Raw genomic sequence first — 26,310 nt, forward strand, 5'->3', positions numbered from 1 at the left:
TGAAGAGCCCTGGAGGGACATTGCAGGAGGATGAGAGAGAGGTTTCCTGTAATTTCTAGCACAGGTGGGGGCACCTTTCAGCCTCAGCCTGGCAATTGCCTCTCTGTAACCATTCCGTCGACATGGAAACCAGAGCCCCAGGTAGCCTGCACACAGCCACCTGCCCAGATTCCCTCGGTGAGCCCCTCTAAGGGCTGTATATGGCTGACTGTGGCCAGAGGGTCATGCGTGAGGAAGATTGCAGGAGAAATAATTTAGGGAAGAGAAGACCAGTTGAGATAAGCAAGAGAGTGGTTTTACATGAAGAATAGCAGAGGCCTAGGGACTGACTTTAGAGATGAGGAAAATGAGGAGGAGCCTGCAGAGGAAACCAAGCAGGAGCCATATGCATAGCAGGTGAGACCATCCAGGCAAGAGAGGGTACGAGAGGCCGAGGACAGAGAGTGTCATCAGGAAGGGCCACCGGGCCAGTTGCTGCTAAGTTGGGCATGGTGAGGGTGTAGAATGATCTATGGATTTAGCAACACAGAGGTTTTCTGTGACGTTGGGAAGAGGATTTTCACCGAGAGGATAAAGACAAAAGCATGAATCAGATGAGTTCAAAGGAGAATGGGCCAAGTAGGTGTAGAGTTGATAAGCCTCAACAACTCTTACAGACTTTTGCTATAAAAGAAGAAAACGAATAGTAGTGGGAGAGAAATGTGGGCTCTCCATAGACTTATTCATTTTTTTAAGGTTTATTTCTTTATTTTGAGGGAGACCGAGAGCACACACATGTGAGTGGGGGAGGGGGGAGGGCAGAGAAAGGAGAGAGAGAGAAAGAGAGAGAGAGAGAGAGAGAGAGAGAGAGAGAGAGAGAATGCCAAGCAGGCTCCATGCTGTCAGCGCAGAGCCCAATGTGAGGCTTCAACTCACCACCCTGAGATCATGACCCGAGCTGAAACCAAGAGTCGAACACTTAACCAACTAAGTCACCCAGGTGCCCCTATTCATTTATTTAATAAATGAAGTTATAGACTATTGGTGTCTTAGTCTGCTTGAGATGCCATAACAAAACACCACAGATTGGGTGATTTAAGGTACAGAAATTTCCCGCTTTCAGTTCTGCGGACTGGAAGTCCAAGGTCAAGGTGCCGGCAGGGAGGGTTTCATTCTGAGGTCTCTTGGCATGTAGGCAGCCACCATCTCACTTTGTGCTCACGTGACCTCTCCTTTGTGTCCATACAGAGCAAGAGAGCAAGCTCTCTGGTGCCTTTTTCTTTTTTATTTAAAAAAATTTTTTTAACGTTTATTTATTTTTGAGACAGAGAGAGTCAGAGCATGAACGGGGGAGGGTCAGAGAGAGAGGGAGACACAGAATCTGAAACAGGCTCCAGGCTCTGAGCTGTCAGCACAGAGCCCGACGCGGGGCTCGAACTCACAAGCCGCGAGATCATGACCTGAGCTGAGTTGGACGCTTAACCGACTGAGCCACCCAGGCGCCCCTCTGGTGCCTTTTTAAAGAAGGACACTAGGGGCACCTGGGTGGCTCAGTCAGTTAAGCATCTGACTTCGGCTCAGGTCATGATCTCGCGGTTCACGGGTTCGAGCCCCACATCAGGCTCTGTACTGACAGCTCAGAGCCTGGAGCCTGTTTCATGGATTCTTTCTCCCTCTCTCTCTCTGCCCCTGCCCCACTTGTACTCTGTCTTTCTCTCTCTCTCTCAAAAATAAATAAAACATTAAAAAAATTAAAAATAAAATAAATAAGGACGCTAATCCCATCATGGGACCTACCCACATGACCTCAACTAACCCTAATTTCCTCCCAAAGGCCCTGCCTCCAAATACCATCACACTGGGGCTTCAACATACAGATTGGGGGGGAGGGGACACATACATTCATTCCGTCCATAACGTTCGGCATGTGAATGGGATGATCCAGGAGAGGAGATAACTAGTGACGGGGCGAGGAGTTGTCCTTGTGCCTACAAGAGTACCAAATTCAGTGTCTCACAGGAAGAGTCAGCCTTAGCCAGGAGCAGAGACAGCTGCTCAGTGTGGCTGGAGAGGAGATGGAGTTGAAGCAGCCACAGGTCCAGGGTGAGTCAACAGACAAGTGGGAGTTTGTGGAAGTTTTCTGATTGCTCCAATTTTCTCAGTGCGGTGGGAAGCAAAGACACTGGCTGAGAGCGAGGATGGGGGAAAGCATTGGAGACTGAGGGGAGAAAGGAATGTGTCACTCAGTCTCCCAGGAGATCATGTGAGAGACCAGACAAGGGAAGAGTAGTGGAGTAGTTGGGTGTAGTGTAGAACAGTCGGCTGAGTTGAGATTAATATTGTGGGTCTTCAGAGGTGATCGGGGTGCAGCGATGAGGACTGAAAGGTCGTCTCCCCCTCCCCCTTCCCAGTGACACCAGGGGAGGGGGGAGAACAGTGGAAGCAGGTGCCTCAGAGGAGAGCCACATTTGAGACTTGCACATCTTGAGAGCAAGAAGAGCAAGACAATAGAAGAGAGATTAGGGGAAGGAGTGAATCTTGCTGATGATGACCCTGAAGTTCCAGAGGGCATGGTGAGTTCCAGAAGGTTCCAGAAGGCACAGTAGAAGGGTTTTGAGAATTGGTGAGGAGTAAGAGGTGCCTACACTGGCTGATCTAGGCAGAGAATATATTTAATGACAGGCTATTGGTGAGGCCCCTTGGAAGCTTAGAGAACCAAACCTGGAAAACTAGTAGCAGAGAAGGCCAACCATCAAAATCACCCCAGACCAGACTTGGAAACACAGTGCTGCTTCTGTTGCTGAATGCTGAGGGTCATATGGCCTGCATCGTCCCTGTCGGCTGAGGACCTTGGATATTGCTGCTGCCCCAAAATTGCCAACCAAAACCCTCCCCTCTGTCCCTCTTCCCTCCTGCTATAAAGCCTGGGCTGGGTGCATCTAATCTGCTGAGCCTGATTCACAGACCTTCACCCTAGTTCAAGGCGTGCTCACAGAATCTGAGGGAGGAAAAGAGAAGCAGGCTAGGAAACTGCACAACTAACAACAATGTAGTGACAGTGACAGCAAACCACACCATGGTACAATTTTTAGGAAGCCACCCTTGTGTCTCTTTGTCCACACCAAGTATATAGGAATTGACTGGGGAAGTTCCATACTATCCTCCCCAGAAACACTAGATGCTTCTGCCACTGCTATTGCTGGAAGAAAGTTCCAGCTCACATATCTGTTGCTTCAAGTTTCTTGTTCTCATACCCAAATCACAGGCAAGAAGGTTGAAGGGCAGAGCCCATGTCACATGAACAGCATTACGGGAGCCTAGGAAACAGGGTGTCCGTGGAGTCTATCTTGAGAAGGAAGAACTCAAAACGCGAGAGCTATCACAGTAGAGAGATGACATTCAAAGGACACTGTGCATCTCTAAATGACAGATGTCCACTGCAGGGTAGAATTCTTCAAAAGTAGGAAGAGGTTATAGATATTGGGAAGTAAAAAAAAAATAATAACAATAACTAAGAAAAATGACAAGTAGCCACCATAAATATTTCTAATGTCCTCATTCATGGCCCCAGAAGCAACTGGAAATTCCTTGAATTCATCATCCCACTACAATAGAAGCTTCTTAGTCCCTATTTTTGTCTGTTTTATTTACCAATGAAACCCAAGTGCCAGAAAGTGCTTAATATATTATTTGTTGATGAATTAAAGAAATTCATTTGCTGCACTAAAGAAAGACAAAGCTTCAGGTGGAATGTGGGTTTAGAGAACTTGTGGTGCCTGGGTGGCTCAGTTGGTTAAGTGTCTGACTCTGGGTTTCGGCTCAGGTCATGATCTCATGGTTTTATGCTTTATTTATTTTTGAGAGCAAGAGAGGCAGAGCACGAGAGGGGGAGGGGCAGAGAGAGAGAGAGGGAGACACAGAATCCCAAGCAGGCTCCAGGCTCTGAGCAGTCAGCACAGAGCCCAATGCAGAGCTCGAACTCACAGACCACAAGATCATGGCCTGAGCCGAAGTAGAAGTGGGACACTTAACTGACTGAGCTACCCAGACGCCCCTTATAAATATTAAAATTAACAGACATAAGGGGTAGGATTTACATTTCAGTAAAGATTTCCATAGCCCAGCTGAGTGAGCTCTTCCCTTCCTACACCATGGGTAGCAGAAAACATGGGGGAAGTATTACCCAAGAGAAAGAGCAGAGCACAGTAAAATGCCATTGAGACCTCTACACCTTGCCTAAGCAATTCAGCCAGGGCGTTCTGTAACTCACAAGGTATTATAGAATATTCCACACCACGTCAATTTACTACTTTACTGCCCCTGAATAAACAAGGGTGCCCGTGATAGCTTCATAATTTCCTATTAACAAGCAATTATTCCCATCTTAAAAGGAATCTCAGATTCTGTGTTTCTTACTTTCCTTCTCAGAAGTGGGATTTACAAAATCCAGTTCTGTCAGGGTGTCCTTCCTCTTTGCTTTGCTACATTTACAAACATATATGTATATGTATTCCTAAATGGTACTGCACCAGATGGCAGAAACTACTCTAGTTAATTTAAATAGAAAGAGATGTAATTCAGGCTACTAGGAACCTACAAAATCTTTGCAAGCAGTGGGGAAGTGAGCTCCAGGGTGAGCCTTTAAGAAAGACTCCCAAAAAACACCACCGAACCAGAAGCTATTACCTCTGCCCTACTCAACTGGACACCACTGGGACTGAGTTCAAGAATACACAGCTTAGTGGGGAGCCAGAAATCCAGAAGAAGCTCCGAGTTCTTTCGGCTGAGTGATTGAGTGAATGGGGGTGCCATTTAGTAGACTGAGAATGTATTGGGATTAACAGGCTTAAGAGGTAAGAATGTACCAAGAGTTCTGTTTTGGTCACGATAAATTCAAGATACCTGTTGGATATTCAAGGGGAGATGTTCAGTAAGAGGTTGGATGTGTGAGTTTAGAGACCAAAGTAAAGTCTAAGTTGGAGATTTAATTTAAGTGGGTTCATATTGTTGGGGCGCCTGGATGGCTCAGTCAGTTGAACGGTTGAACATCCAACTTTGGCTCAGGTCACTATCTCAAGGCTGAGTTTGAGCCCCTGCCTGTCATCACAGAGCCTGCTTAGGATCCTCAGTCCCCTTCTCTTCTCTCTCTGCCCTGCCCCCTGCTCTCTCTCTCTCTCTCTGTCTCTCTGTCTCTCTCTCAAAATAAATAAATAAATAAATAAATAAAACTTTAAAAAAAAAAAAGGAAGAAAGCACTACTATCAGTCTCAGGCAGTGTGGGACCCAAGGAATTTAACAAAAATCCCCTACCCCTGGACAAGCAGAGCAAGACTGACTCCATTTTGTGCTACACCCACCATCTCATGTATAACCCCCACATGACCTACTTATTGCTTAAGACACTCCCCCACCCTAGTCAAGCCGTTGAGCATACCCTTACTGGAAACCGGCTCAAATACGAAGCAGAACCCCTAACCGCCAAAGAATGTAAACCCCGCCTTTTGCCCGCCAAACTTGCGCGCCAATTCTGACCAGAGTGATAGGCTAGTTCAAACAGTTACTATAGGGTAAATTGTAATTCAATTGGCCACCTGCATGTGGACTAACATGACTATGCAACTTTCTGTGTGTGTTACAATCTCATTGGCCACTGGCCCCTATAAAACTGCTACGCCTCTTAACCTAGGAGTCCAAGTCCCTGCTCCGCTGTGTCGGGTATACTTGGGCCCAAGCTCGAGCTTGCAAATAAACCCTCGTGCGTTTGCATTGGTATTGGCTCCTTGGTGGTCTCTCGGATTCGAAATCGGGGGCATTACAGCAGATCCTGGAAGAGGTTGTAAGACAAGAGAAGTAAGCATGGTCATAGTTCACCAGAACAAAACACCCGAAACAAATTTGTTGTTCTTCTTCACCAGATTGATGATTTGTAGATGCAAAGTATGGTATCGGTCAATACCTCTTGATTTCAGTAAGGAGTCTGATGATCTTTCACAACATTGTTCTAGCCAAATGAGGGAGAATATCTTGGATAAATTCACAAATGGCACATTCAACAGGGAGGTCTCTAGCGTCCGTGTCTTGAGGCGAGCTGTAGGCAAGTTGGAACAACTAGGCCAAAAGCATGGTTTTTGTTTTTGTGTTTTTTAAAAAAAAATTTTTTTTTAACATTTATTTATTATTAAGAGACAGAGCATGAACAGGGGAGGGGCAGAGAAAGAAGGAGACACAGAATCAGAAGCAGGCTCCAGGCTCTGAGCTGTCAGCACAGAGCCCGATGTGGGGTTTCAACTCACAAACCACAAGATCATGACCTGAGCTGAAGTTGGAGGCTTAACCGACTGAGCCACCCAGGCACCCCTGTTTTTGTTTTCTTAAATGTCTATTTATTTATTTAGAGAGGGAGGGAGGGAGGGGCAGAGAGAGAAGGAGAGAATCTCTCAGGACCTGAGCCTAAATCAAGAGTCAGATGCTTTCTGAAACTTGTACCCCAATGTTTATAGCAGCACTTTCAACAATAGCCAAATTATGGAAAGAGCCTAAATGTCCATCAACTGATGAATGGATAAAGAAGTTGTGGCTTATATGTACAATGGAATACTACTTGGCAATGAGAAAAAATGAAATATGGCCCTTTGTAGCAACGTGGATGGAACTGGAAAGTGTTATGCTAAGTGAAATAAGTCATACAGAGAAAGACACATGCCATATGTTTTCACTCTTATGTGGATCCTGAGAAACTTAACAGAAACCCATGGGGGAGGGGAAGGGGAAAAAAAAGTTAAGAGAGGGAGGGAGCCAAAGCATAAGAGACTCTTAAAAACTGAGAATAAACTGAGGGTTGATGGGGGGTGGGAGGGAGGAGAGGGTGGGTATGGGCATTGAGGAGGGCACCTGTTGGGATGAGCACTGGGTGTTGTATGGAAACGAGTCTGACAATAAATTTCATAATAAAAAAATAAATAAACTAAACTCTGAAACTAAAAAAAAAAAAAAAAAAGAAAAAAAAAGAAAGAGTCAGATGCTTAACTGACTGAGGCACTCAGGAGCCCCATAGGCCAAAAGCATGTTTTAATTCACAGAGCTACACTACAGACGCAGGAGGGGTCCAAGGACCCCTCTTCAGCGAGGACAGCTCAGACACTCCTAAGCAAAGTCCAGAAACAAAGGAGCCAACCAGGAGTGTGGCGTCTGTGATTTAAAACAAAGCCGGGAGGGGCGCCTGGGTGGCTCAGTCGGTTAAACGTCCAACTTCAGCTCAGGTCATGATCTCGCGGTCTGTGAGTTCGAGCCCCGGGTCGGGCTCTGTGCTGATAGCTCAGAGCCTGGAGCCTGTTTCCGATTCTGTGTCTCCCTCTCTCTCTGTCCCTCCCCCGTTCATGCTCTGTCTCTTCCTGTCTCAGAAGTAAATAAATGTTTAAAAAAAATTTTTTTAAATAAAACAAAGCCGGGAACACTTTTAGGAGCATTAGTACAAGTAGCATGTACAAAGGAGTAATAAGTAAGCCTCGTTCCACAAGAGATTGGAATGGATGTATTCTGAGTTGGCATACCATACCCGGAGCATATTTTATTCTGGAAACACATTTTGCTCTGACAGATAAGTGTGCGACTAGGGGAGCGTGCTCAGGATAGTGAGGGGTCTGTAAATATACGCACCGAAAGGAGGGCAACAAAGCTATTAGTTTAGTGGCTAGGCCAAGGGAAACGCACATCAAAGGATCCAAATATTGAACGCAGCTTTTGGCAACACACGCGCGCACTTGAAAGTCTGTGGCCCCTGGCTCTTTCTCAGACGTCCCCTGTCTCAGGCCTGCTCGGTCCGGTGAAAGTCTGGCAAATTGGCGTGAAGCGCTCAGCCCGGACAGGCAGCGGACACAGGTCCGCTTTCCGCCTGGGACGCGACCCCGGCCCGTCCAGGACAGGGGGCGGGGCGGGGGCGGGGCAGGGGCGGGGCCGCGCTCCACAAGTGGGTGGGGTCCCGGCGGCCTGCCGCTCCAATACCACCCCAGACCTCCGCGCACCCCGGGCGCTTTGTGCGGGGCCGGAGGTGGAGGCGCAGGCCGCCATGGCGCTGCGCGCGGCCCTGTTCGACCTGTACGGGGTCCTGGCGCTGCCCTCGCTGGCCGGGGCCTTCGTCCGCGCGGAGGAGGAGTTGGCGCTGCCCAGGTAAGGGAGCCGGCGCCGGGCCAGAAAAGGGCTACGGGCGAAGGGTAGGGGGAGAGGGGGGGAGGCGGCGCGGTAGGGGGCGGAACCCCGCCGAGAAGCTGCCTCTGGGGACCTCAGGCCGTGCTTTCACATTGCTTAGGGCGAGAGCCCTGCCAGAGGTTAAAACAATTACCCGGCCCGAAAATACCCGAGCATGTCAGTAGACCCATTGTCTTCCTGAATACTGAGTAATTAAATCTCTCTAAAGACTCCACAATTGCCCTGTGTATTGAAGGCTTTTCCCAAAGGGAGGGGAACTGCTCGCCGCGCCATCTGCTGTCCCCTAAGTCTGTGTAATGGAATGGGTCTTAAAAGACGCGCTGAAGTTGGCAAGAGAAAAAAGTTCTGTGCGTTGCCGTTCACGTACTAGAAGAGCAAACTAGAGAAACAGCCCCAAAGCCGAATCGCTGGGAAATGATGGACTAGGAAGCGTCACCTGTGAAGAGAAATGTTCAGAATGAGATTTCAATAACACCAGAGAAGAAAGACCTGTTGTGATAATTGGGAAAAAACAAACAAACAAACAAACAAAAACCACCCACCAGAATGTAAAACAATTAATACGACATGGTTTCAATTATGGGGGAAGAAGAGCTATGTGCTGAAAAACGTCTAGAAGAAGTATTCCAGAATATCCTTGGGATTGTTAATCCCAGGTGAGATTATGAATTATTTCCTTCAGTTTTCTACTTTTTGCATTTTCTAAGTGCAAATATCTGCTTATGAACATGTGTTTCTCCTATAGTGAGAAGGAAGGAAAGCCTGTTTGTTTAAAACATTAAGAAAGAAAGGAAGAAAGAGAGATCACTCTGGCAACACCCACAAAAACGAAATTCTGAACTAGTGCAAGAATAAGTAGAGGGTGGAAGCTTTGAGAATTGTGCCCTGTTTTGTTTCATGGCAAATTAATGCTCAGAGATTGAGTTTGTTTTTGTCTGCAGTTTATTTAACACTGGTTCGCTGTGGGTATTTCACAAGCCAATAGCATGCAGGATAATGTCCCTTCATAAACCAATAAACAACATACTTGCAAACAATGATTGATTAATCCCATTCTTGTTCCAGTTAAGGAGATCTGAACTGGATCCAAATTAGGTCCAAATTTAGTTGTTTGAGTTTGCACTTGTGGGAGATGGTGTAGCCAATTGAGAGCTGCCCTCCAGCTTGCTGGTGCAAAAGTCAGAGTCCCCTGTTGCCAGAGCATGTTGCTAGGGAACGATGGCACCAGCATTGGTGGGCAGGAGGACTTTCTTCCCCAGCTGGCGGCTATTCCTGAAAGAGTGGCCTTCATCAGGGCAAAAGCTAATTGCCCCAAGGGCTTGGGAGAGCTATTTAGAGGAGCAGAGCCCCTCAGCACTGACCAAATACTCTGGAGAGTCCTCACAGACTCTCCGAATGGCTTCTTCAGTTTTTTTTTACTGATTGACATCCAGTGAGGCCGTCAGCAGTTGAGCTACTGAGTGCTTATCAAGGGCATAGGACCAGAAGACCAGTTACTGACTTTCTGTTACAGCTTCCCTCCTTTCAAAACCGCTTCAAATCTAACAACTTCATTTTGGGGGCCTGGGGGGGGGGGGGTCTTTGTTGTGGATTTGAAATCATATCAAACCAATACAAAACATGCCCCATTCTAGAATTCTTGTGATACTAAAGACCAGCAGGACTTTCTGTCCTGTTGTATCAATGATAAAAGACTGGTTAGTGCAAGCATGCCAAGCCAAAAGGGGTCTCAGAATCTAGAGCAGCCCTTACTCCTATAGTATGGAAACTGAAGCTTAGCAGAGGATTCACTTGATCTCTGTAGCAATTAGACACAGGCAGCCATGGAACCAGTTTTTCTGCCTCCCTGTTTAGGATTCTTTCCTCTCTGGTTCATCATGACTTCCCACTCCCTTGGCTATTGTACAGGGAAAGATACCAGTCTGTAGGCAGTGAGTAAGTACACTGATAAGTATGTCAACAATAGATTGATATCAATATGTCACATCAATAATAAGTGTGTCAATAATTATTTGTTGTCAGTAAACACAAATAACACAATAAACTCTGTGCCTACAGAGTCCACAATCAGAATAATCACATCCCAGGTCATTAGGATTTGAGAGGCATTGAAAATGGAAGGCCACCTTTGATCCAGGCTTGTTCAATTCAGATCATTTACAGGAGCAAGAAGCTGAGGGAGGATTAGTGAGTTTTATTTTTTATTTTTATTTTTTTATTTTTTTTTAAATACTCATTTATTTTTGAGGGAGAGCGTGAGTGGCAGGGGGGGGGGGGGGTGGGCAGAGAGAGGGAGACACAGAATCTGAAATAGGCTCCAGACTCTGAGCTGTCAGCACAGAGACCAACGCGGGACTCAAGCCCACAAACCACAAGATCATCACCTGAACCCAAGTTGGACACTTAACCAAATGAGCCACCCAGGTTCCCTAGTGAGTTTAGAAACCCTTTTAACCATAGTGTTGTTTTGCTTCCTTTTGACTCCTAAATTTGATTTTATTTTTAAAAGGCCTGAAAAGAGAGTAAGCTGCGAGCTATATTTGTGCCTGTGATCTCATCAATGTGGGGGTGAACATGACTTGTGAGTACAAGTATACAAGTTTACAAATGTGGGGTATTGAAGACAGCACTCATCTCTGAGTCAGGCCTAGATTAAAAATCTCAGTTCTAACACGTACTGCTGGGTAACCTTGTTTAATCTGTTTTAGTCTTAGTCAACTCCTCTATAACCCTAGTCTTCATGTTAAAATAAGAAAATGCCTTCTAGAAATTTTTGTGAGGGTTAAATTAGGTAACATGTAAAGTGGCTGGACGGCTGTATTGTGTGACACATTTCTTTATAAAAGTCTCGTGCATGTGTAAAGTGCTCCATTAGGCATATTCTGTTTATAGTTGCAAAGACTTGCACTCCCTCTGTGACCGTGGTTAAGATCATTCCCAGCAGTCATAAAACAGGTGATAGCAAAGCTAGCCGGTGCCAGGAGGTCAGAGTCCATAATCTTGACCTTCTTAGCCTTTGGAGTCTGGGAACTAACCGTGAAGGTATTCATTCAGCAGGTAAGCCTGGGGCACCTGGGTGGCTCGATTGGTTAAGCATCCGACTCTTGAGTTTGGCTCAGGTCATGATCTTGCATGCAGTTCGTGAGTTCAAGCTCCATGTCGGGCCCTGCACTGACAGCCCGGAGACTACTTGGGATTCTTTCTCTCTGCCACTCCGTGGGCTCTCTCACTCTCTTTTGCTCTTAAATAAACATGGAAAGAAAAAAAAAAAAAAGAAGGTGAGCCTGAAGAGCCTGCCTTACACTGTACATTTTTCAACGTGCTTGGCATCCGGTATGCAAACTCAGGCATCCACAGATGGCCAGAGCTCAAGATGAAGGCAGTGCCATCAGAGGGACAGAGTTTTTGGGTGGTTCAAAAGAGGGACGGATTAGGCCTAAGCTGGAGAACCAGGAAAGCCTTAGTGGAGGCAGAGCCTGAGAAGACTGGTAAGAGGTTGATGGGGAGAGACGTGAAGGGAGAACCTTCCAGATGAAGGGAGCAGCACGAGCAAAGGCTTGGGGGATGGGGGGTGGAAAGCATGGAATGTGCACTAGAAGATTGAATGTGGCCAGAGATGAGGGACGTCGTGGGAGACAAGTAGGGGAGTTGCTTGTTCCTGTGCTGTAGTGAGACAGGAAAGTCAGGCTGAGCGTGTACCTACTTTGATAGCCGGTGACTGTCTCAGGGGTTTTGAGCTGGGGTGGAGGGGAGGTAAAATCACAGGTGCTCGAATGCAAGGTAGCCGGTTGTTGGGTGATGGGTCAGGTACATCGGTCAGAGGAAAGAGGCTGATGCTCGCTTGAGACCCGGGAGTTCGGGCGCTTGCTGGTAGAGCAGGCCGGGTGACGGTGAAGCCCGGCAGGGGTTGGAGCCGAAGTGAGCGAGTCCTTCTGTGAGCGAGGTCACAGGCATGGAAGGTGAGGAAGCTGTGCTGAAGGGCCCAGTGGGGATCCTAGGAGGCCCGAGAGCCTTGTGCCGAAGCCCTGAGGGGGAGAGGGCGGGAGGGTCCTGGACATCCGTACATTCCTGCCAGAGGACAAGGTGATGGGGGCCTGGGCGGCCATCCTGAACTCCAGCAGTGGAGACGCCTGAATACCTGGCCTGGAACAGGAGGGTGCAGCTTCTTCCGGTGGGCATCAGTGGCATCGCACAGCAGGAGGAGGGACGGGGAGACGCCACTGTTGGCGGTGACCCCCTCGGACCAGTGTCCTGTGAGGGTCGGGGTGCTGGAGATGGGGGTCACCTTGACAGCTGAGGCTGACATGATCTAGAGGAGCCAGGATGGCGCCCTGAGGTCCGGATCCGCTGTGTAGACAGTCGTGTTTCACGTAATACCTTCACACACAGCTTTGTTATGGAAGGTCCGCCCGGTGCACTTGGCCTGAACACCAGGGATGGGGAGAGTATCAGGTCCTTTCAAAACTGTATGTTCAAGGGGGTGCTGGGCAGCTCAGTCGGTTGTGTCCGGCTCTTCACTTCAGCTCAGGTCATGATCTCACAGTTCACGAGTTCGAGCCCCACATCGGGCTCTGTGCTAGCTGAACGGAGCCTGCTTGGGATTCTCTCTCCCTCGCTCTCTGCCCCTCCCCTGCTTGTGCTCCCCCCACCCCCTCTAGATAAATAAATAAAAATAAACAAACCAAAAAGAAAAATGTATGTGCTAGAACCCGAGGTGCTTGTTGTATGCAGTGCTCAGTAAATGTTTTTTTAGCAAGAGAAACAAGGGGTCAGCAAATACAGAAAGGGTATTTGAGAATCAGGTCTTCTTATCTGTATCCTGCGTGCTATATCAGGAAGTATTTGTTGAATGCCTCCAGGAGCTCCGGGGGCAGCTCCCAGATTTGTAGTGCTTTATGCCTGTTACTTACTACCTCTGGGATTTTGAATTATCTCTGAAGCATCTTTCTCTTTATTTTCTTTTACACATAGGTTTTAACTTCACAACTAATACACAAATGCATCCTTGTTATGAAAATTTTCAAACTAACAGAATAGCACAGAAAAGTAATGCAAGTCCTGGGGCTCCTGGATGGCTCAGTCGGTTAAATGTCTGACTCTGGATTTTTGGCTTGAGTCATGATCTCATGGTTTGTGGGTTCGAGCCCTGCATCGGGCTCTGCTCTGGCCGTGTGGAGCCTACTCAGGATTCTCTCTCTCTCCCTCTCCTTCTGCCCCTCCCTGCTCTTGCTCACTCGCTTTCTCTTTCTCTCTCTCAAAATAAATAAACTTTAAAAAAAAAAAAAAGGAACACAGGTCCCTCTTCCTCTTCCTCTCCCCATCCCTGTAATCGTGGTTGATACCTAGTTCATTTAATCCAAAACCAAGGGGGTTTTTAGAGGGTCCCCCCCCGTAATTCTTTTTTTTGTGTGTGTTTATTTTTGAGAGAAAGTACAAGCGGGGGAGGAACAGAGAGGGGGAGACGCAGGATCCAAAACAGACTGTGCTGTGCTGACAGCAGAGAGCCTGACGCGGGACTCAAACCCACCAACCATGAGAACATTACCTGAGCTGAAGTTGGACACTTAACTGACTGAGCACCCAGGCGCCACCCCCCCACCCCCATAATTCTTTATAGCAAAACCTGGGCCTGACTTCATTTGACCACAAAATCTGACCTCGTTTTGGTAGTAAATCCGAACTGAACAAGTATGGGGCTGTTTTTCATTTTTATCCCATTGCTGTGAGTAGTCACACATTTCACCACAGAAATACTAATGGTTTTGATTAAGAGGGCTGCCCCAGACCCTCCTAGAGGGGTTACTTACCATGGTATATCCCCCAGTTCTTTACCGTTACGATCTGAACAGTTCTGACTTTTGAAACTCCTCTGGTTCTGAGGTTTCAGATAAGGCCTTGTCTGTCTGTCACTTGCTTATCTGAATTTGCAGGCACATCGATGCACGGTTTGGTACGTAGGTAGTTTGGTAGATAGCTAGGTTTATTTTTTTTTTATTAATATGAAATTTATCATCAAATTGGTTTCCATACAACACCCAGTGCTCATCCCAACAGGTGCCCTCCTCAGTGCTCATCACCCACATTCTCTTCCCTCCCACCCCCCCATTAATAAGAGTCTCGTATGGTTTGGCTCCCTCCCTCTCTAACCTTTTTTTTTTGTCCTTCCCCTCCCCTATGGTCTTCCATTAAGTTTCTCAGGATCCACATAGGAGTGAAAACATATGATTATCTGTATCCCTGTATGACTTATTTCACTTAGCATAACACTGTCCAGTTCCGTCCAACTTGCTACAAAAGGCCATACTTCGTTCTTTCTCATTGCCAAGTAGTATTCCATTGTGTATATAAACCGCATCTTTTTTGTCCATTCGTCAGTTGATGGACATTTAGGCTCTTTCCATAATTTGGCTATTGTTGAGAGTGCTGCTGTAAACATTGGGGTACAAGTGCCCCTAGGCATCAGCACTCCTGTATCCCTTGGGTAAATTCCTAGCAGTGCTACTGCTGGGTCTTAGGGTAGATCTATTTTTAAATTTTTGAGGAACCTCCACACTGTTTTCCAGAGCGGCTGCACCGTTTGCATTCCCACCAACAGTGCAAGAGGGTTCCCGTTTCTCCACATCCTCACTAGCATCTGTAGTCTCCTGATTTGTTCATTTTGGCCACTCTGATTGGCCTGAGGTGGTATCTGAGTGTGGTTTTGATTTGTATTTCCCTGATGAGGAGCGACGTTGAGCATCTTTTCATGTGCCTGTTGGCCATCTGGATGTCTTCTTTGGAGAAGTGTCTATTCATGTCTTCTGCCCATTTCTTCACTGGATTATTTGTTTTTCGGGTGTGGAGTTTGGTAGATTGGTAGAAAGCTAAGATTAAAAAAAAAACAATAGGATTGTGGCACACGTACTGTTCTAGGCGTTAATTTTTTTTTTTTTTTTTTACTTAATTTGCTTAGTTTCAATTACTTCATTTAACAATTGGACATCTTCCTGTGTCTATTTATATATATCTAGTTTTCCTTTTTTTAACCACTCCATAGTATTCCACAACGTGGAAGTGCCATCGTTCATTTAAGCATTTTCCCTCTTGATGGACATTTTGTTATTTCTTAATCATCAATGTTACAAACAGTGTCCCTGCAATAGCTCCCTAGGGTAGTTTGCTAAAAGTGGAAACATCAGGTGAAAGTGCATTTACATGTAAGTTATTGATGGATTCTGCCAAAGCCTTCTGTAAAAACACTGTACCTTTCCTGACAGCATATCAGAAACCCAGCCCCAGAGCCTCCCCGTAGCGGGGATGACCCTTTAAAATTTTTGCCATGCAGATGGGTGAAAAATAGCACCCTACTGTGCAAGTTTTCATTTTCTTCTTCACTATTCATTTTAATTGGCCATTTGTAGCTCTTCCTTTGGTATTTACCTGTTACGCTGTTTTCCCATTTTTGTCCTGGATTGTTTGTCACTTTGATTGATTCCTACCATGATGTTTTGTGTTTTCTACTTAACCACCACTTCTGCTATTTCTTCCTTTATTCCTCTTTTTCCTGTCTGTAGTTGTGTTGACCAAGTTTTCTTTTTCTCCAGTTTAACGGGCGAGGAACATTTTATTTCTAGTCTTCTTGTGGGTACATTTTGTTTCTTATCTCTTTAAGGTAAGCTGTAATTATTTTATTTTTATTTATTCTTTTTTTTTTTAATTTTTTTTTTCAACGTTTATTTATTTTTGGGACAGAGAGAGACAGAGCATGAACGGGGGAGGGGCAGAGAGAGAGGGAGACACAGAATCGGAAACAGGCTCCAGGCTCTGAGCCATCAGCCCAGAGCCTGACGTGGGGCTCGAACTCACGGACCGCGAGATCGTGACCTGGCTGAAGTCGGACGCTTAACCGACTGCGCCACCCAGGCGCCCCTTTATTTATTCTTTAAGTTTATTTGAGAGAGAGAGAAAGCATGAGGTGGGGAGGAGCAGAGAGAGAGAGAGAGAGAGAGAGAGAGAGAGAGGGAATCCCAAGCAGGCTCCATGTTGTCAGCACAGAGCCCAATGTGGGACTTGAACTCATGAATTATGAGATCATGACCTGAGTGTCAGTTGGATGCTTAACTGACTGAGCCACCCAGGCGCCCCTACCTATGATTTTTTAATGTGCATATATAGTAATTTATTCCATTAATAGAACCTTTTCTATCAGCATGCATGTTTATTGGTGTCTTTATTTTTTGTATAATGAAGAATTTGTCTGGTGTTTGTCCTGGGTTCCTAGCACGGAGCTTCTAAAGCCCTTCGAATTTCCTGAGGGAGAGGAGTGCCATTGCTAGGCAATGAGGTGACTCATGGGGGGAGCTTACAAATCTTCATGGTTGGGACTGGTCACCAGGAAGGCCAGCGGAGTGATTGGGGTGGAGGCCGAAACTCCGTTTTTGGGGTGGAGACTGAAACTCCATTTAGGTAAGAAGGAAGTCTTACTGATGTGGGGCCTTAAGGAAAGTAACTGTGTTTGGAGCCTGTGGTTTTCTTTTTAACACCAACTGACTTGGGGAGACCGCTCGGAGAGGCCCTGAGACTGCTTGAAAAGAGACATACCCGGTCAGCCCCCAGCTGCTTCAGCCCTTCCCTTCCCCCATCCAGTTCTAGCTGTCTGCGGACACAGGAGAGATCCCCAGCCAGAACCTCCCAGCTGAGCCCTTCCCTAATTCCTGACCCGCAGAAACCTTGAGAGATAATAAAACGACAGATTGTTTTAAGCCACAGGTTTGGGGCTGATGTTTTAGGTAGCAGTAATGGCTAGAACATTGTCTGCCTCCTTTACAACTTAATTTTTCTCAGTATCACTAACACTCTGTGTAATTTACCAGTTTATTCTCTTTCTCCCCCCACTAGAATGTGAGCTCCTGAAGAGAGATTTTTGTTCACTCCTTCTTCCATGTTGCCTCTAACAGTGCCTGGCACATAGAAGGTGCTCAGTGAGTGTTTGTTAGTGAATAAATGTAATGGTAGCAAGGAGGGGAGGCACCAGCTCAGCTGTCAGAAGTCCCCGAGTCCACTTTCTACTCATGGAGTTTATTGACAGTGACTTTGAACCTGCCCTGGGACTTCATGGGGAAAGAACAACAGTAGACTTCTTTTCACATGTTCGGGCTCTTGTTTTCCTCCTTTCTCCCTTTTTTTAGTCCATATGTTCCAAGCTACATCTGTCTTCCAGATTTTCTCATACTTTTTAGTCCGATAATTTACGTTTTCTTGTTTTTCTTAACCATGGAAGTTGTTTTTCTTTTTAAATCTCTTAAGGGTATCTTTTGTATGCTCTTAGTGGGATTTTAGGCAGAAAGAGAAATAGATACATGCTCAGTGTGCTGTCCTGATACCATCCCCACTCTCTTAGTTTTGCATTTTTCAATGCCATCTTAATCGTTGCATAAAGGTGTGTGTGCCTTATAACTTTATTGCATAGAGGTATGTGCCCTGTGTTGATATCAAAGTGCTTATTTTGCCATTTTCTTTCTTTCTTTTTCTTTTAGTGTTTATTTATTTTTGAGAGAGAGAGAATGAGCAGGGGAGGAGCAGAGAGAGAGGAAGACACAGAATCCAAAGCAGGCTCCAGGCTCTGAGGTGTCAGCACAAAGCCCGATGCGGGGCTTGAACTCACAGGCTGCGAGATCATGACCTGAGCCAAAATCGGATGCTTAAGCAACTGAGCCACCCAGGCGCCCCAGTAACTGCTATTTTCTAAACTGCTATCAAATTATACTCCTACCAACAGTGGAAGAGAGTTTCACTTTCTCCACAAGGTCATTAGTCCTTGACATTGTCAGGGTGTTTAAATTTAGTGGTTCTGGTGGGTATATAGTGTTATCTCATTGTGGTTTAAAAAAAATTTTTTTTAATGTTTAATTATTTTTGAGACAGAGAGAGAGAGAAAGCATGAATGGGGGAGGGTCAGAGAGAGGGAGACACAGAATCTGAAACAGGCTCCAGGCTCTGAGCTGTCAGCACAGAGCCCAATGCGGGGCTCCAACTCAAGGGCCGAGAGATCATGACCTGAGCCAAAGTCGGAAGCTCAACTGACTGAGCCACCCAGACACCCTTCATTGTGGTTTTAATTTGTATTTCCCTGATGAATAATGATGTTGAGCTTCTTTTTATATGCTTATTGGCCATTTGGTAATTCTCTTGAGTGAAATTCTTGTTTAAGTTGTTTGCCCATTTTTCAATAGGGTCATCTTTCCCTTATTGAGAAAAGATTTAGGATTCTTTTTATATTCTTGATAGAAGTCCTTTGTCATATGTATATATTGCAAACATCTCCATGTGTATGGTTTACTCATCACTTTCTCAATGATGTCTTTGATGAACAGAAAGTCTTGATTTTAATGACATCTAATTTATCATTGTTTTGTTTTATGTTAGTGCTTCTTGTGTCCTTTTAAGAAATTTTTGCTTACTTAAAGGTCATGAAGATGTTGCTCTTTCTTCTTTTTTGTTAAGTTTACTTATTTATTTTGAGAGAGAGTGTGCATGCGTGGGGGAGACATAGAGAGAACGTGAACCTGTTGTGGGGCTGGAACTCATGAACCCTGAGGCCATAACCTGAGCTGAAATCGAGAGTCAGGCACTTAACTGACTGAGCCACCCAGACGGCCCATATTGCTTTTTCTTCTAGAAGCTGGATTGTTTTAACTTTCACATTTAGGTCTATGTTCCACTTCAAAACAAATTTTGTAAATGGTGTGAAGCCCCCCCCCCACCCCCCACTCATGGATATTCAGTTGCTGTAATGCCATTTAATGAAAAAAATCTTTCCTACATTAAATGTTAGTGGTGTCTTTGTTGAAAAATCAAATGATGGGGCGCCTGGGTGGCGCAGTCGGTTAAGCATCCGACTTCAGCCAGGTCACGATCTCGCGGTCCGTGAGTTCGAGCCCCGCGTCGGGCTCTGGGCTGATGGCTCGGAGCCTGGAGCCTGTTTCCGATTCTGTGTCTCCCTCTCTCTCTGCCCCTCCCCCGTTCATGCTCTGTCTCTCTCTGTCCCAAAAATAAATAAAAAACGTTGAAAAAAAAAAAATTTTAAAAAGAAAAATCAAATGACCATATATGTGGAGGCCTATTTCTAGCCTCCCTGTTATATTAATTTGATATTTGATAATTTGTCTATGTTTGCAATAATACCACATTGTCATAATTATTATAGCTTTATAACAAATCTTAAAATCTTATAATATAAATCCTTCGTATTTATTCTTGAAGATTTATTTGGTTGTTCTGTGTCCTTTGTGTTTCCAGATAAATTTTATAATGAGTGTGTCAATTTTCACACTTATACACAAGATCTGCTGGCATTTTGATTGGAGTGAATTGAATCTTTATATCAGTTTGGTGAGAATCTTCCGTGAACCATATTAAGTCTCCTGATTCATGAACTTGATGCAGATCTCTCCATCTATTGAGGTCTTTAATTTCTCTTAGTTTTGTAGTTTTCAGTGTAGAAGTCTCAAAATTCTTTCATTAGATTTAGTTGTTTTCTTCTAATGCTATGACAAATGATATTTTTAAAAACTTAAATTTCCAATTTCTTATAAACTGCATTTGTCCTGTTCTCAACTTTTTACTTTGATCTATGTTAAGTTGACTGGAAATCTTTCTTGAATTTTTTCTTTCTTTCTTTTTTTTTTCCTGGCAAGGCATGTGATGGTAAACATTACTTTTACATGGCTGAGATTTTCTGTTGCCTTCACAAATGTATAATAAATTGTCTGGAGCTAGAAGCACCTAGGTAGCCCAGTCAGATAAGCGTCCAGACTCTTGATTTGGGTCCTGATCTCACGGTTGTGAGATTGAGCCCTGTGTTGGGCTCTGCATTGACAGTGTAGAGCCTGCTTAGGATTCTCTCTCTCTTTCTCTGTCTCTCTCTCTCAAAGTAAATAAACTTAAAAAAAAAAGTTGTCTGGGGCTAGAATTTTTGGGCTGTTTCTTTTTATCTCAATGTCTAGTGAGTGGTTCCTCCACAATCTTCTGACACTTAAAGTTGCAGATAGACAACTAATGTTAGCTTGAATTGTTTTTCTTTTGTGTAAATCTGTTTTTCTGTAAAAAGGTTGTTACCCTTTTTTTATCCTAGGAATTGACATAGTTCTCCAACATATGCCTGTTGTGGGGTCTTTTTGTGTTTTTATTTTTCATTAATTTTGCCTTGGTAATTGGTATACTTTTGACCTGAGGACTCAAATCTTTCTTCAGTGCTGAGAAATGCTCTCCTGTTATTGCTGTATTGCTTCTCAGATCTATCATTCTGGAATTCTTTTAAGTTAAAAAAAGAAATTTTTTTAATGTTTATTTTTGAGACAGAGATAGAGACAGAGAGACAGAGTGCGGGCAGGGGAGGGGCAGAGAGAGAGGGAGACACAAAATCCAAAACAGGCTCCAGGCTCTGGGCTGTTAGCACAGAGCCCCACGTGGGGCTCGAACCCACAGACCCTGAGATCATCATGACTGAGCTGAAGTCTGACACTCAACTGACTGAGCCACCCAGGTGTCCCTATCCTTCTAGAATTCTTGTTTGTTTATGGAAGGCATTTGGCCTCTCAGGTCTCATCTTTTTGCTTATTAACTTTAATTCATCATTTTACTATTTGTCCTTGAAAAATGTATCGTGCCTTTTGATTCACTAATTTCATTTTCTGTAATGGCTATTTCACCATTCGTGGCTCTTATTAGCCACCCTTAGAATTTGGAAATCGTGGTTTCAAATTCAACAATGTTCTTATGTCAGATTGCTATTATTATTATTATTATTGCCTGATGTGGTTTTAGATACATTGGTACCTCCTTTGTCTACAATTATATTCTTCCCTCAGCTCCTTTTCTTTTATCAGCCCACATTCTCCAGGCACAAAAGTAATTTTCCCTTTGCTTTCCATCCTACTCATCCAACGTGTTAGTTATTTGTCTATAGGTTGCCTCCCTTGTTCCCCCATAAGCTCCTTAAGAATACAATCCTGTTTTTCCATTTTTATATCACAGCACCTGGCACGATGTCTTACACACCTTAGGTGCTCAATAAAAGGTTGTTGAGTTGAATTGTCTCTTGATTCTTAAAACTGGAAGGCAGGGGTGCCTGGATGGCTCAGTTGCTTAAACAAACTTTTGGTTGAACTCTTGGTTTCTGTTCAGGTCATGATCTCATGGTTTGTGGGTTCGAGCCCCACATCAGGCTTTGTGCTGACTGTGGAGCCTGCTTGGGATCTCTCTCTCCCCCCCAACTCAAAATAAATAAACTTAAAACAAACTAGAGGGATCTTTTGGGGTGATGGAAATGTTCTAAAACTGGAATGTGCTGATGTTTGCACAACTTTGTAATACAATTTACTACAAATCATTGAATCATACACTTAAAATGTGAATTTGATGGTATTGTAATTGCCATTTAATAACAGTTTAAAAAAAAAAAAAAAAAGACAACTGGGGTAGGTGGTGCCTGGCTGGCTCAGTCAGTACAGCACGCCACTCTTGATCTCAGGGTTGTAAGTTGGGGCCTCATGTTGGGTGCGGAGATTACTTAAAAACACAATCTTAAAAAAAAGAAAAATAAATTACAAAAAGACAACTGACAGCAAAGGTGTGGCAACACCATTGTTATTACTGGAAAGTTGAACAAGGCTGCAAGTACTAGAAATATATCTATGTATATTTTGTGCAAAGTTGATCCTTGTTACCTGCAAGAGGGTTAGTTGCATAAAAGGTAGGTTGACTGTTATCAGAAATGAAACTCCCAGATTCGAGATGTTTGTCGTCTTGCGCATGGCAAATAATTTTAACTGGCTTGCCAATTCCAGTCCGTTGTAAATATTTTGCCTGGGGCACTGTATTAAGAAGGATTGCACATTGGTATTTGGACTCAATGGAGTAGGATGTGGTGATAGACTATCCACATCAGCCAGGGGGACGGGGGAGCAGAGATGTGTGTACGTGCCACTGCCACGTATGTCCCATCCTTCATCTGTCTGATGTCGCCCAGCCAGCCCTGTGAGGGTAGCTCATCCACCGCTGGGGGCGGGAAATTATCAGGAAATCAGAATGGAAACTTATATTTTGTAGTATAGGGAAGTGAAAAGGTAATTAGCTGACCTCTCTCCCTCTGTGTCTACTACTCCTTGGGTCTGTGTATAAGGGATGAATGTGAACTGAGGTGTGTTAGATAACTAGGGCTGCCATTATTAAGTACCGCAGACCAGGTGGCTTCCACAACAGTTCCAGAGACTAGAAGTCCGAGATCAAGGTGGTGGTAGGGCTGGTTGCTCCCGAGGCCTCTCTCCTTGGCTTGTAGATGGCTGTCTTCTCCCTGTGTCTTCACATGGTCTTCTCTCTGTCCATGTCTGTGCCCAGATTGCTCCTCAGGACACCAGTTAGTTTTTGGTGTAGGGCCCACCTTAATGACCTCATTTTAACTTAATCCCCTTTTTAAAGGCCTGTCTCCAAATACAGTCACATTCTGAAGTACTGGAGATTAGGACTTCCAACATATGAATTGGGGGAGGGCACAATTTAGCTCATGACATGAGAAAACTTTTTAAAACTTAAATAAGATTAAAATGAAATAGGAACTATATGGTTGGGGGCATCTGGCTGGCTCAGTCAGTAGAGTGTGTGACTCTTGGTCTCAGGGTTGTGAGTTCAAGCCCTACATTGGGAGTGGAATCTATTTAGAAAGAAAGGAAGGAAGGAAGGAAGGAAGGAAGGAAGGAAGGAAGGAAGGAAGGAAGAAGAAACTATGTTCAGAATCAAAACCAGAAAAAATATTTCATTCCCTTTGAAGAATATGTACTAATAAAGCAGTCATTGGGAGCGATGCCGTGTGCAAATGACCTGAAAACAGGAATGACTGCATATCTGGTCTGATTTTGTCCCTTAAGTAAGACCAGTTGAAGAGTCTCTGCTACGTGGTCGCCCATGAGCTGCTTCACCTGTGGGCATATTCATCATTTAGTTTATGGTCTCATGTCACAGTTGGATTGCACTTTCAGACTAAGATTCCAACTTGAACTTTGCATTTCCCCCTTCATGGCAGAATGCCTTTCTAACAGCAGTTTGTGGATATAAATAGTGTCCGTCCCCTACGTGGTGCTGTGATGAAGTCATCAGAACATTGGTGATGTTGTTCCTTTGCGTCTTCCAGAGGCTTTCTGAATGAAGCTTTCCAGAAAGGAGGCCCAGATGGTCCCAGTGCCCGCCTCATGAGGGGAGAGATCACATATTCCCAGGTAAGGGGAAACTTCATAGACCGCCCCCCACCTCCCTGAGAAGGCATTCTGTGCCCACACACCCATTCTCCCGCACTGACTAGAAGCTCCCTGAGGGCAAACTCACGTTTGCTTTACCCATTTACCCCTTCTAGTACTTACCTCCTGAGACTGGTATGGAGGCCCAGAGACACACAAAGAGATATTTAAGACTGGTGTATTGTCTCTTTCAGCCAGCCAGCAGGATATACCCCATGACTGGAAAATTTCCAACCCTTTGAAGATCTATGCCAGGGAATTACAACAGCCAGAGTAGCTTTTGTTTTGTTTTGTTTTGTTTTTACCTTAAATTGTGGCAAAATACACATAATAGAAAAGTTACCATCTTGATCGCTTTAAGGATATAATTTTGTAATGTAAAGTATATTCATATTGTGAATGCATCATCACCAAGCATTTCCAGAACTCTTCATCTTGCAAAAGTGAGATTCTATACTCCTTAAACAAGAACTCCCCATCCTTCTTTTTCCTCAGCCACCAGCAACCATTGCTGAACTTTCTGTCTCTATGTATGTAGCTGCTCTCGCTACATCATCTAAGTGGAATCATGCCGTATTTGTCTTTTTGTGACTGGCTTATTTCCCTTAGCACAGTGTCTTCAAAGTGCATCCGTGCTGTGGCATGTGAAAGGATTTCTTTCCTTTTTAAGGATGGTTCGTTTTCCATTGTGTGGGTAGACCACATTTTGTTTATCCATTCACCTGTCGACGGACATTGGGTTGTTTCCACCTTTTGGTTATTGTGAATAATAGTGCTGTGAACATGGGTGTATTATTATCTGTTTGACATCTTGCTTTCAATTCTTCTGGGTATATATACCTTAGAAGGGATTGCTAGATCAGCGCAGGATTTGAATCACAGCTCCCACTTACAGATTTTGTGACCCCAACAAGTTGCTTAACCTGTCAAAGTCTCAGTCAAAATGAGAGTGGTATACTCTCTATTTCATAGGCTGTTAGGAAGCTTGGAAAGTGTCTAGCACAGTGCCTGGCACATAGTAGGTGCTCAATAAATAGTAGTTATTATTGTTACTACAATCTCGTTTTTTATTTTTTTAATTTTTATTATTTTTTTTAATGTTTATTCACTTTTGAGAGACAGAGTGTGAGTGGGGGAGGAGCTGTCAGCACAGAGCCCTATGCAGGGCTCGAACTCACGGACTACAAGATCATAACCGACTGAGCCACTCAGGCGCCCCCCCCCCAATTGTTTTTTTAACAAAATAATCAGGATTTGAAACCACTTGAATTCTGTTTGTGTCTGGAAGAAGAAAGGCTATTGAGAATTTTTTCATAAGCACACAGAGAACACAGTCTATATTTTAAAACTTTTTAGGGGTGCCTGGGTGGCTCAGTCAGTTGAGCGTCCGACTTCGGCTTAGGTCATGATCTCACAGTCTGTGAGTTTGAGCCCCGCGTCGGGTTCTGGGCTGACAGCTCGGAGCCTGGAGCCTCCCTCTCTCTCTGCCCCTCCCCCGCTCATGCTCTGTCTCTCACTCTCAAAAATGAATAAATGTTAAAAAAAAAAATTAATTAAAAAAAAAAACTTTTTACAGATTACAGCTACCTATTAGTCTGTCAGAGAACTTAGGGCACACTGTAGTAGAAAGCAAAAGCATACCTATTCTGTGAAGGCACATGTCACACACACACACACACACACACACACACACACACACACACACTGTGGCCACTGGGGAGTGAAGAGTAATGATACTGTTGAGAATAAATGCTAAGTCAATAAAAAATCTGCAGTAATATTGTTGAAAGATAAGGAAAGAGGGAAGTGCAACATGTTTTCAGTGAACATACTAGAGTGAGTATCTTGTAATTGCCATAAAAACCCTGCACCCATTCAGACTTCTTTAGTCTGTGTGTAGCAGGCCCGAAAAACCAAATAGCAGTTGGCCCTTGAACAACGTGCGTTTGAACAGCATGGGCCCACCCCTACGTGGATTTTTTTCAATAAATGCACATACAGTGCTGTAAATGCATTTTCTCTTCCTTAGGATTTTCTTAATAATGTGTTCTTTTCTCTAGCCTACTTCATCGTGTGAATACAGTATATAATACATATAACATGTATGTGGTAATCAACTGTTATCAGTAAGTCTTCTGGTCAACAGTAGGTTATTAGTAGTTAAGCTTTTGGGGAGTCCAAAGTTATATGTGCATTTTCGACTGCACGGGGGGTCAGTGCCTCCAACCCCACATTGTTCAAGGATCAATGCTACTTAGGTTCAATTGTCTTTTAAAAAGGTCATATCGGGGCACCTGGGTGGCACAGTTGGTTAAGCGTCCGACTTCAGCCAGGTCACAATCTCGCCGTCCGTGAGTTCGAGCCCCGCGTCGGGCTCTGGGCTGATGGCTCAGAGCCTGGAGCCTGTTTCCGATTCTGTGTCTCCCTCTCTCTCTGCCCCTCCCCCGTTCGTGCTCTGTCTCTCTCTGTCCCAAAAATAAATAAACGTTGAAAAAAAAAATTTTTTTTTAAATAAAAAGGTCATATCATGGGAAGGAATGTCATCTTTTAATTAATCATTTGTGTGTGCAACACAGACAGAAAGGTACACCAAGTGTACAGCTTAATGAATTTTCACTGACAGCACGTTTTATTTATCCAGAAATAAAACATGATCAACACTGTAGACACCCCACTTATGCCCCTTCTAGACACGGCCCTCTCCAAGAGTAATTACACTTCCGGACTTCTAACCTTAGAGATCACTGTTTGTACTTTATGTAAATGGAACCACTACGCAGCTGAACTCTTTTGTATCTGGTATCTTTTCCTCCACCTTATATTTGGAGAATCATAGATGTTATTGTGCGTAGTTATA

General features: G+C 44.5%; 1 protein-coding gene across 2 annotated transcripts in view; it reads left to right on the top strand.

The window, feature by feature from the left end:
- Positions 1-7,967: 7,967 nt before the first annotated feature.
- Positions 7,968-26,310, top strand: part of EPHX2 (epoxide hydrolase 2) — a 78,138-nt gene continuing 59,795 nt past the window's right edge. The window contains exons 1-2 of one of the 2 annotated variants that reach the window (XR_015250095.1): positions 7,968-8,145; positions 23,351-23,435. Coding sequence is in view for 1 of the 2 variants with exons in the window: in XM_025921686.2 (XP_025777471.1) it covers positions 8,045-8,145; positions 23,351-23,435 (186 nt within the window). In the remaining variant the exon portion in view is untranslated. The remainder of the gene's footprint in view (positions 8,146-23,350; positions 23,436-26,310) is intronic. The other variant, XM_025921686.2, reaches the window with a different exon arrangement.

Source organism: Puma concolor, chromosome B1, assembly GCF_028749965.1.
Source record: "Puma concolor isolate L17-30 chromosome B1, mPumCon1.1.hap2, whole genome shotgun sequence".
NCBI lineage: Eukaryota > Metazoa > Chordata > Mammalia > Carnivora > Felidae > Puma > Puma concolor.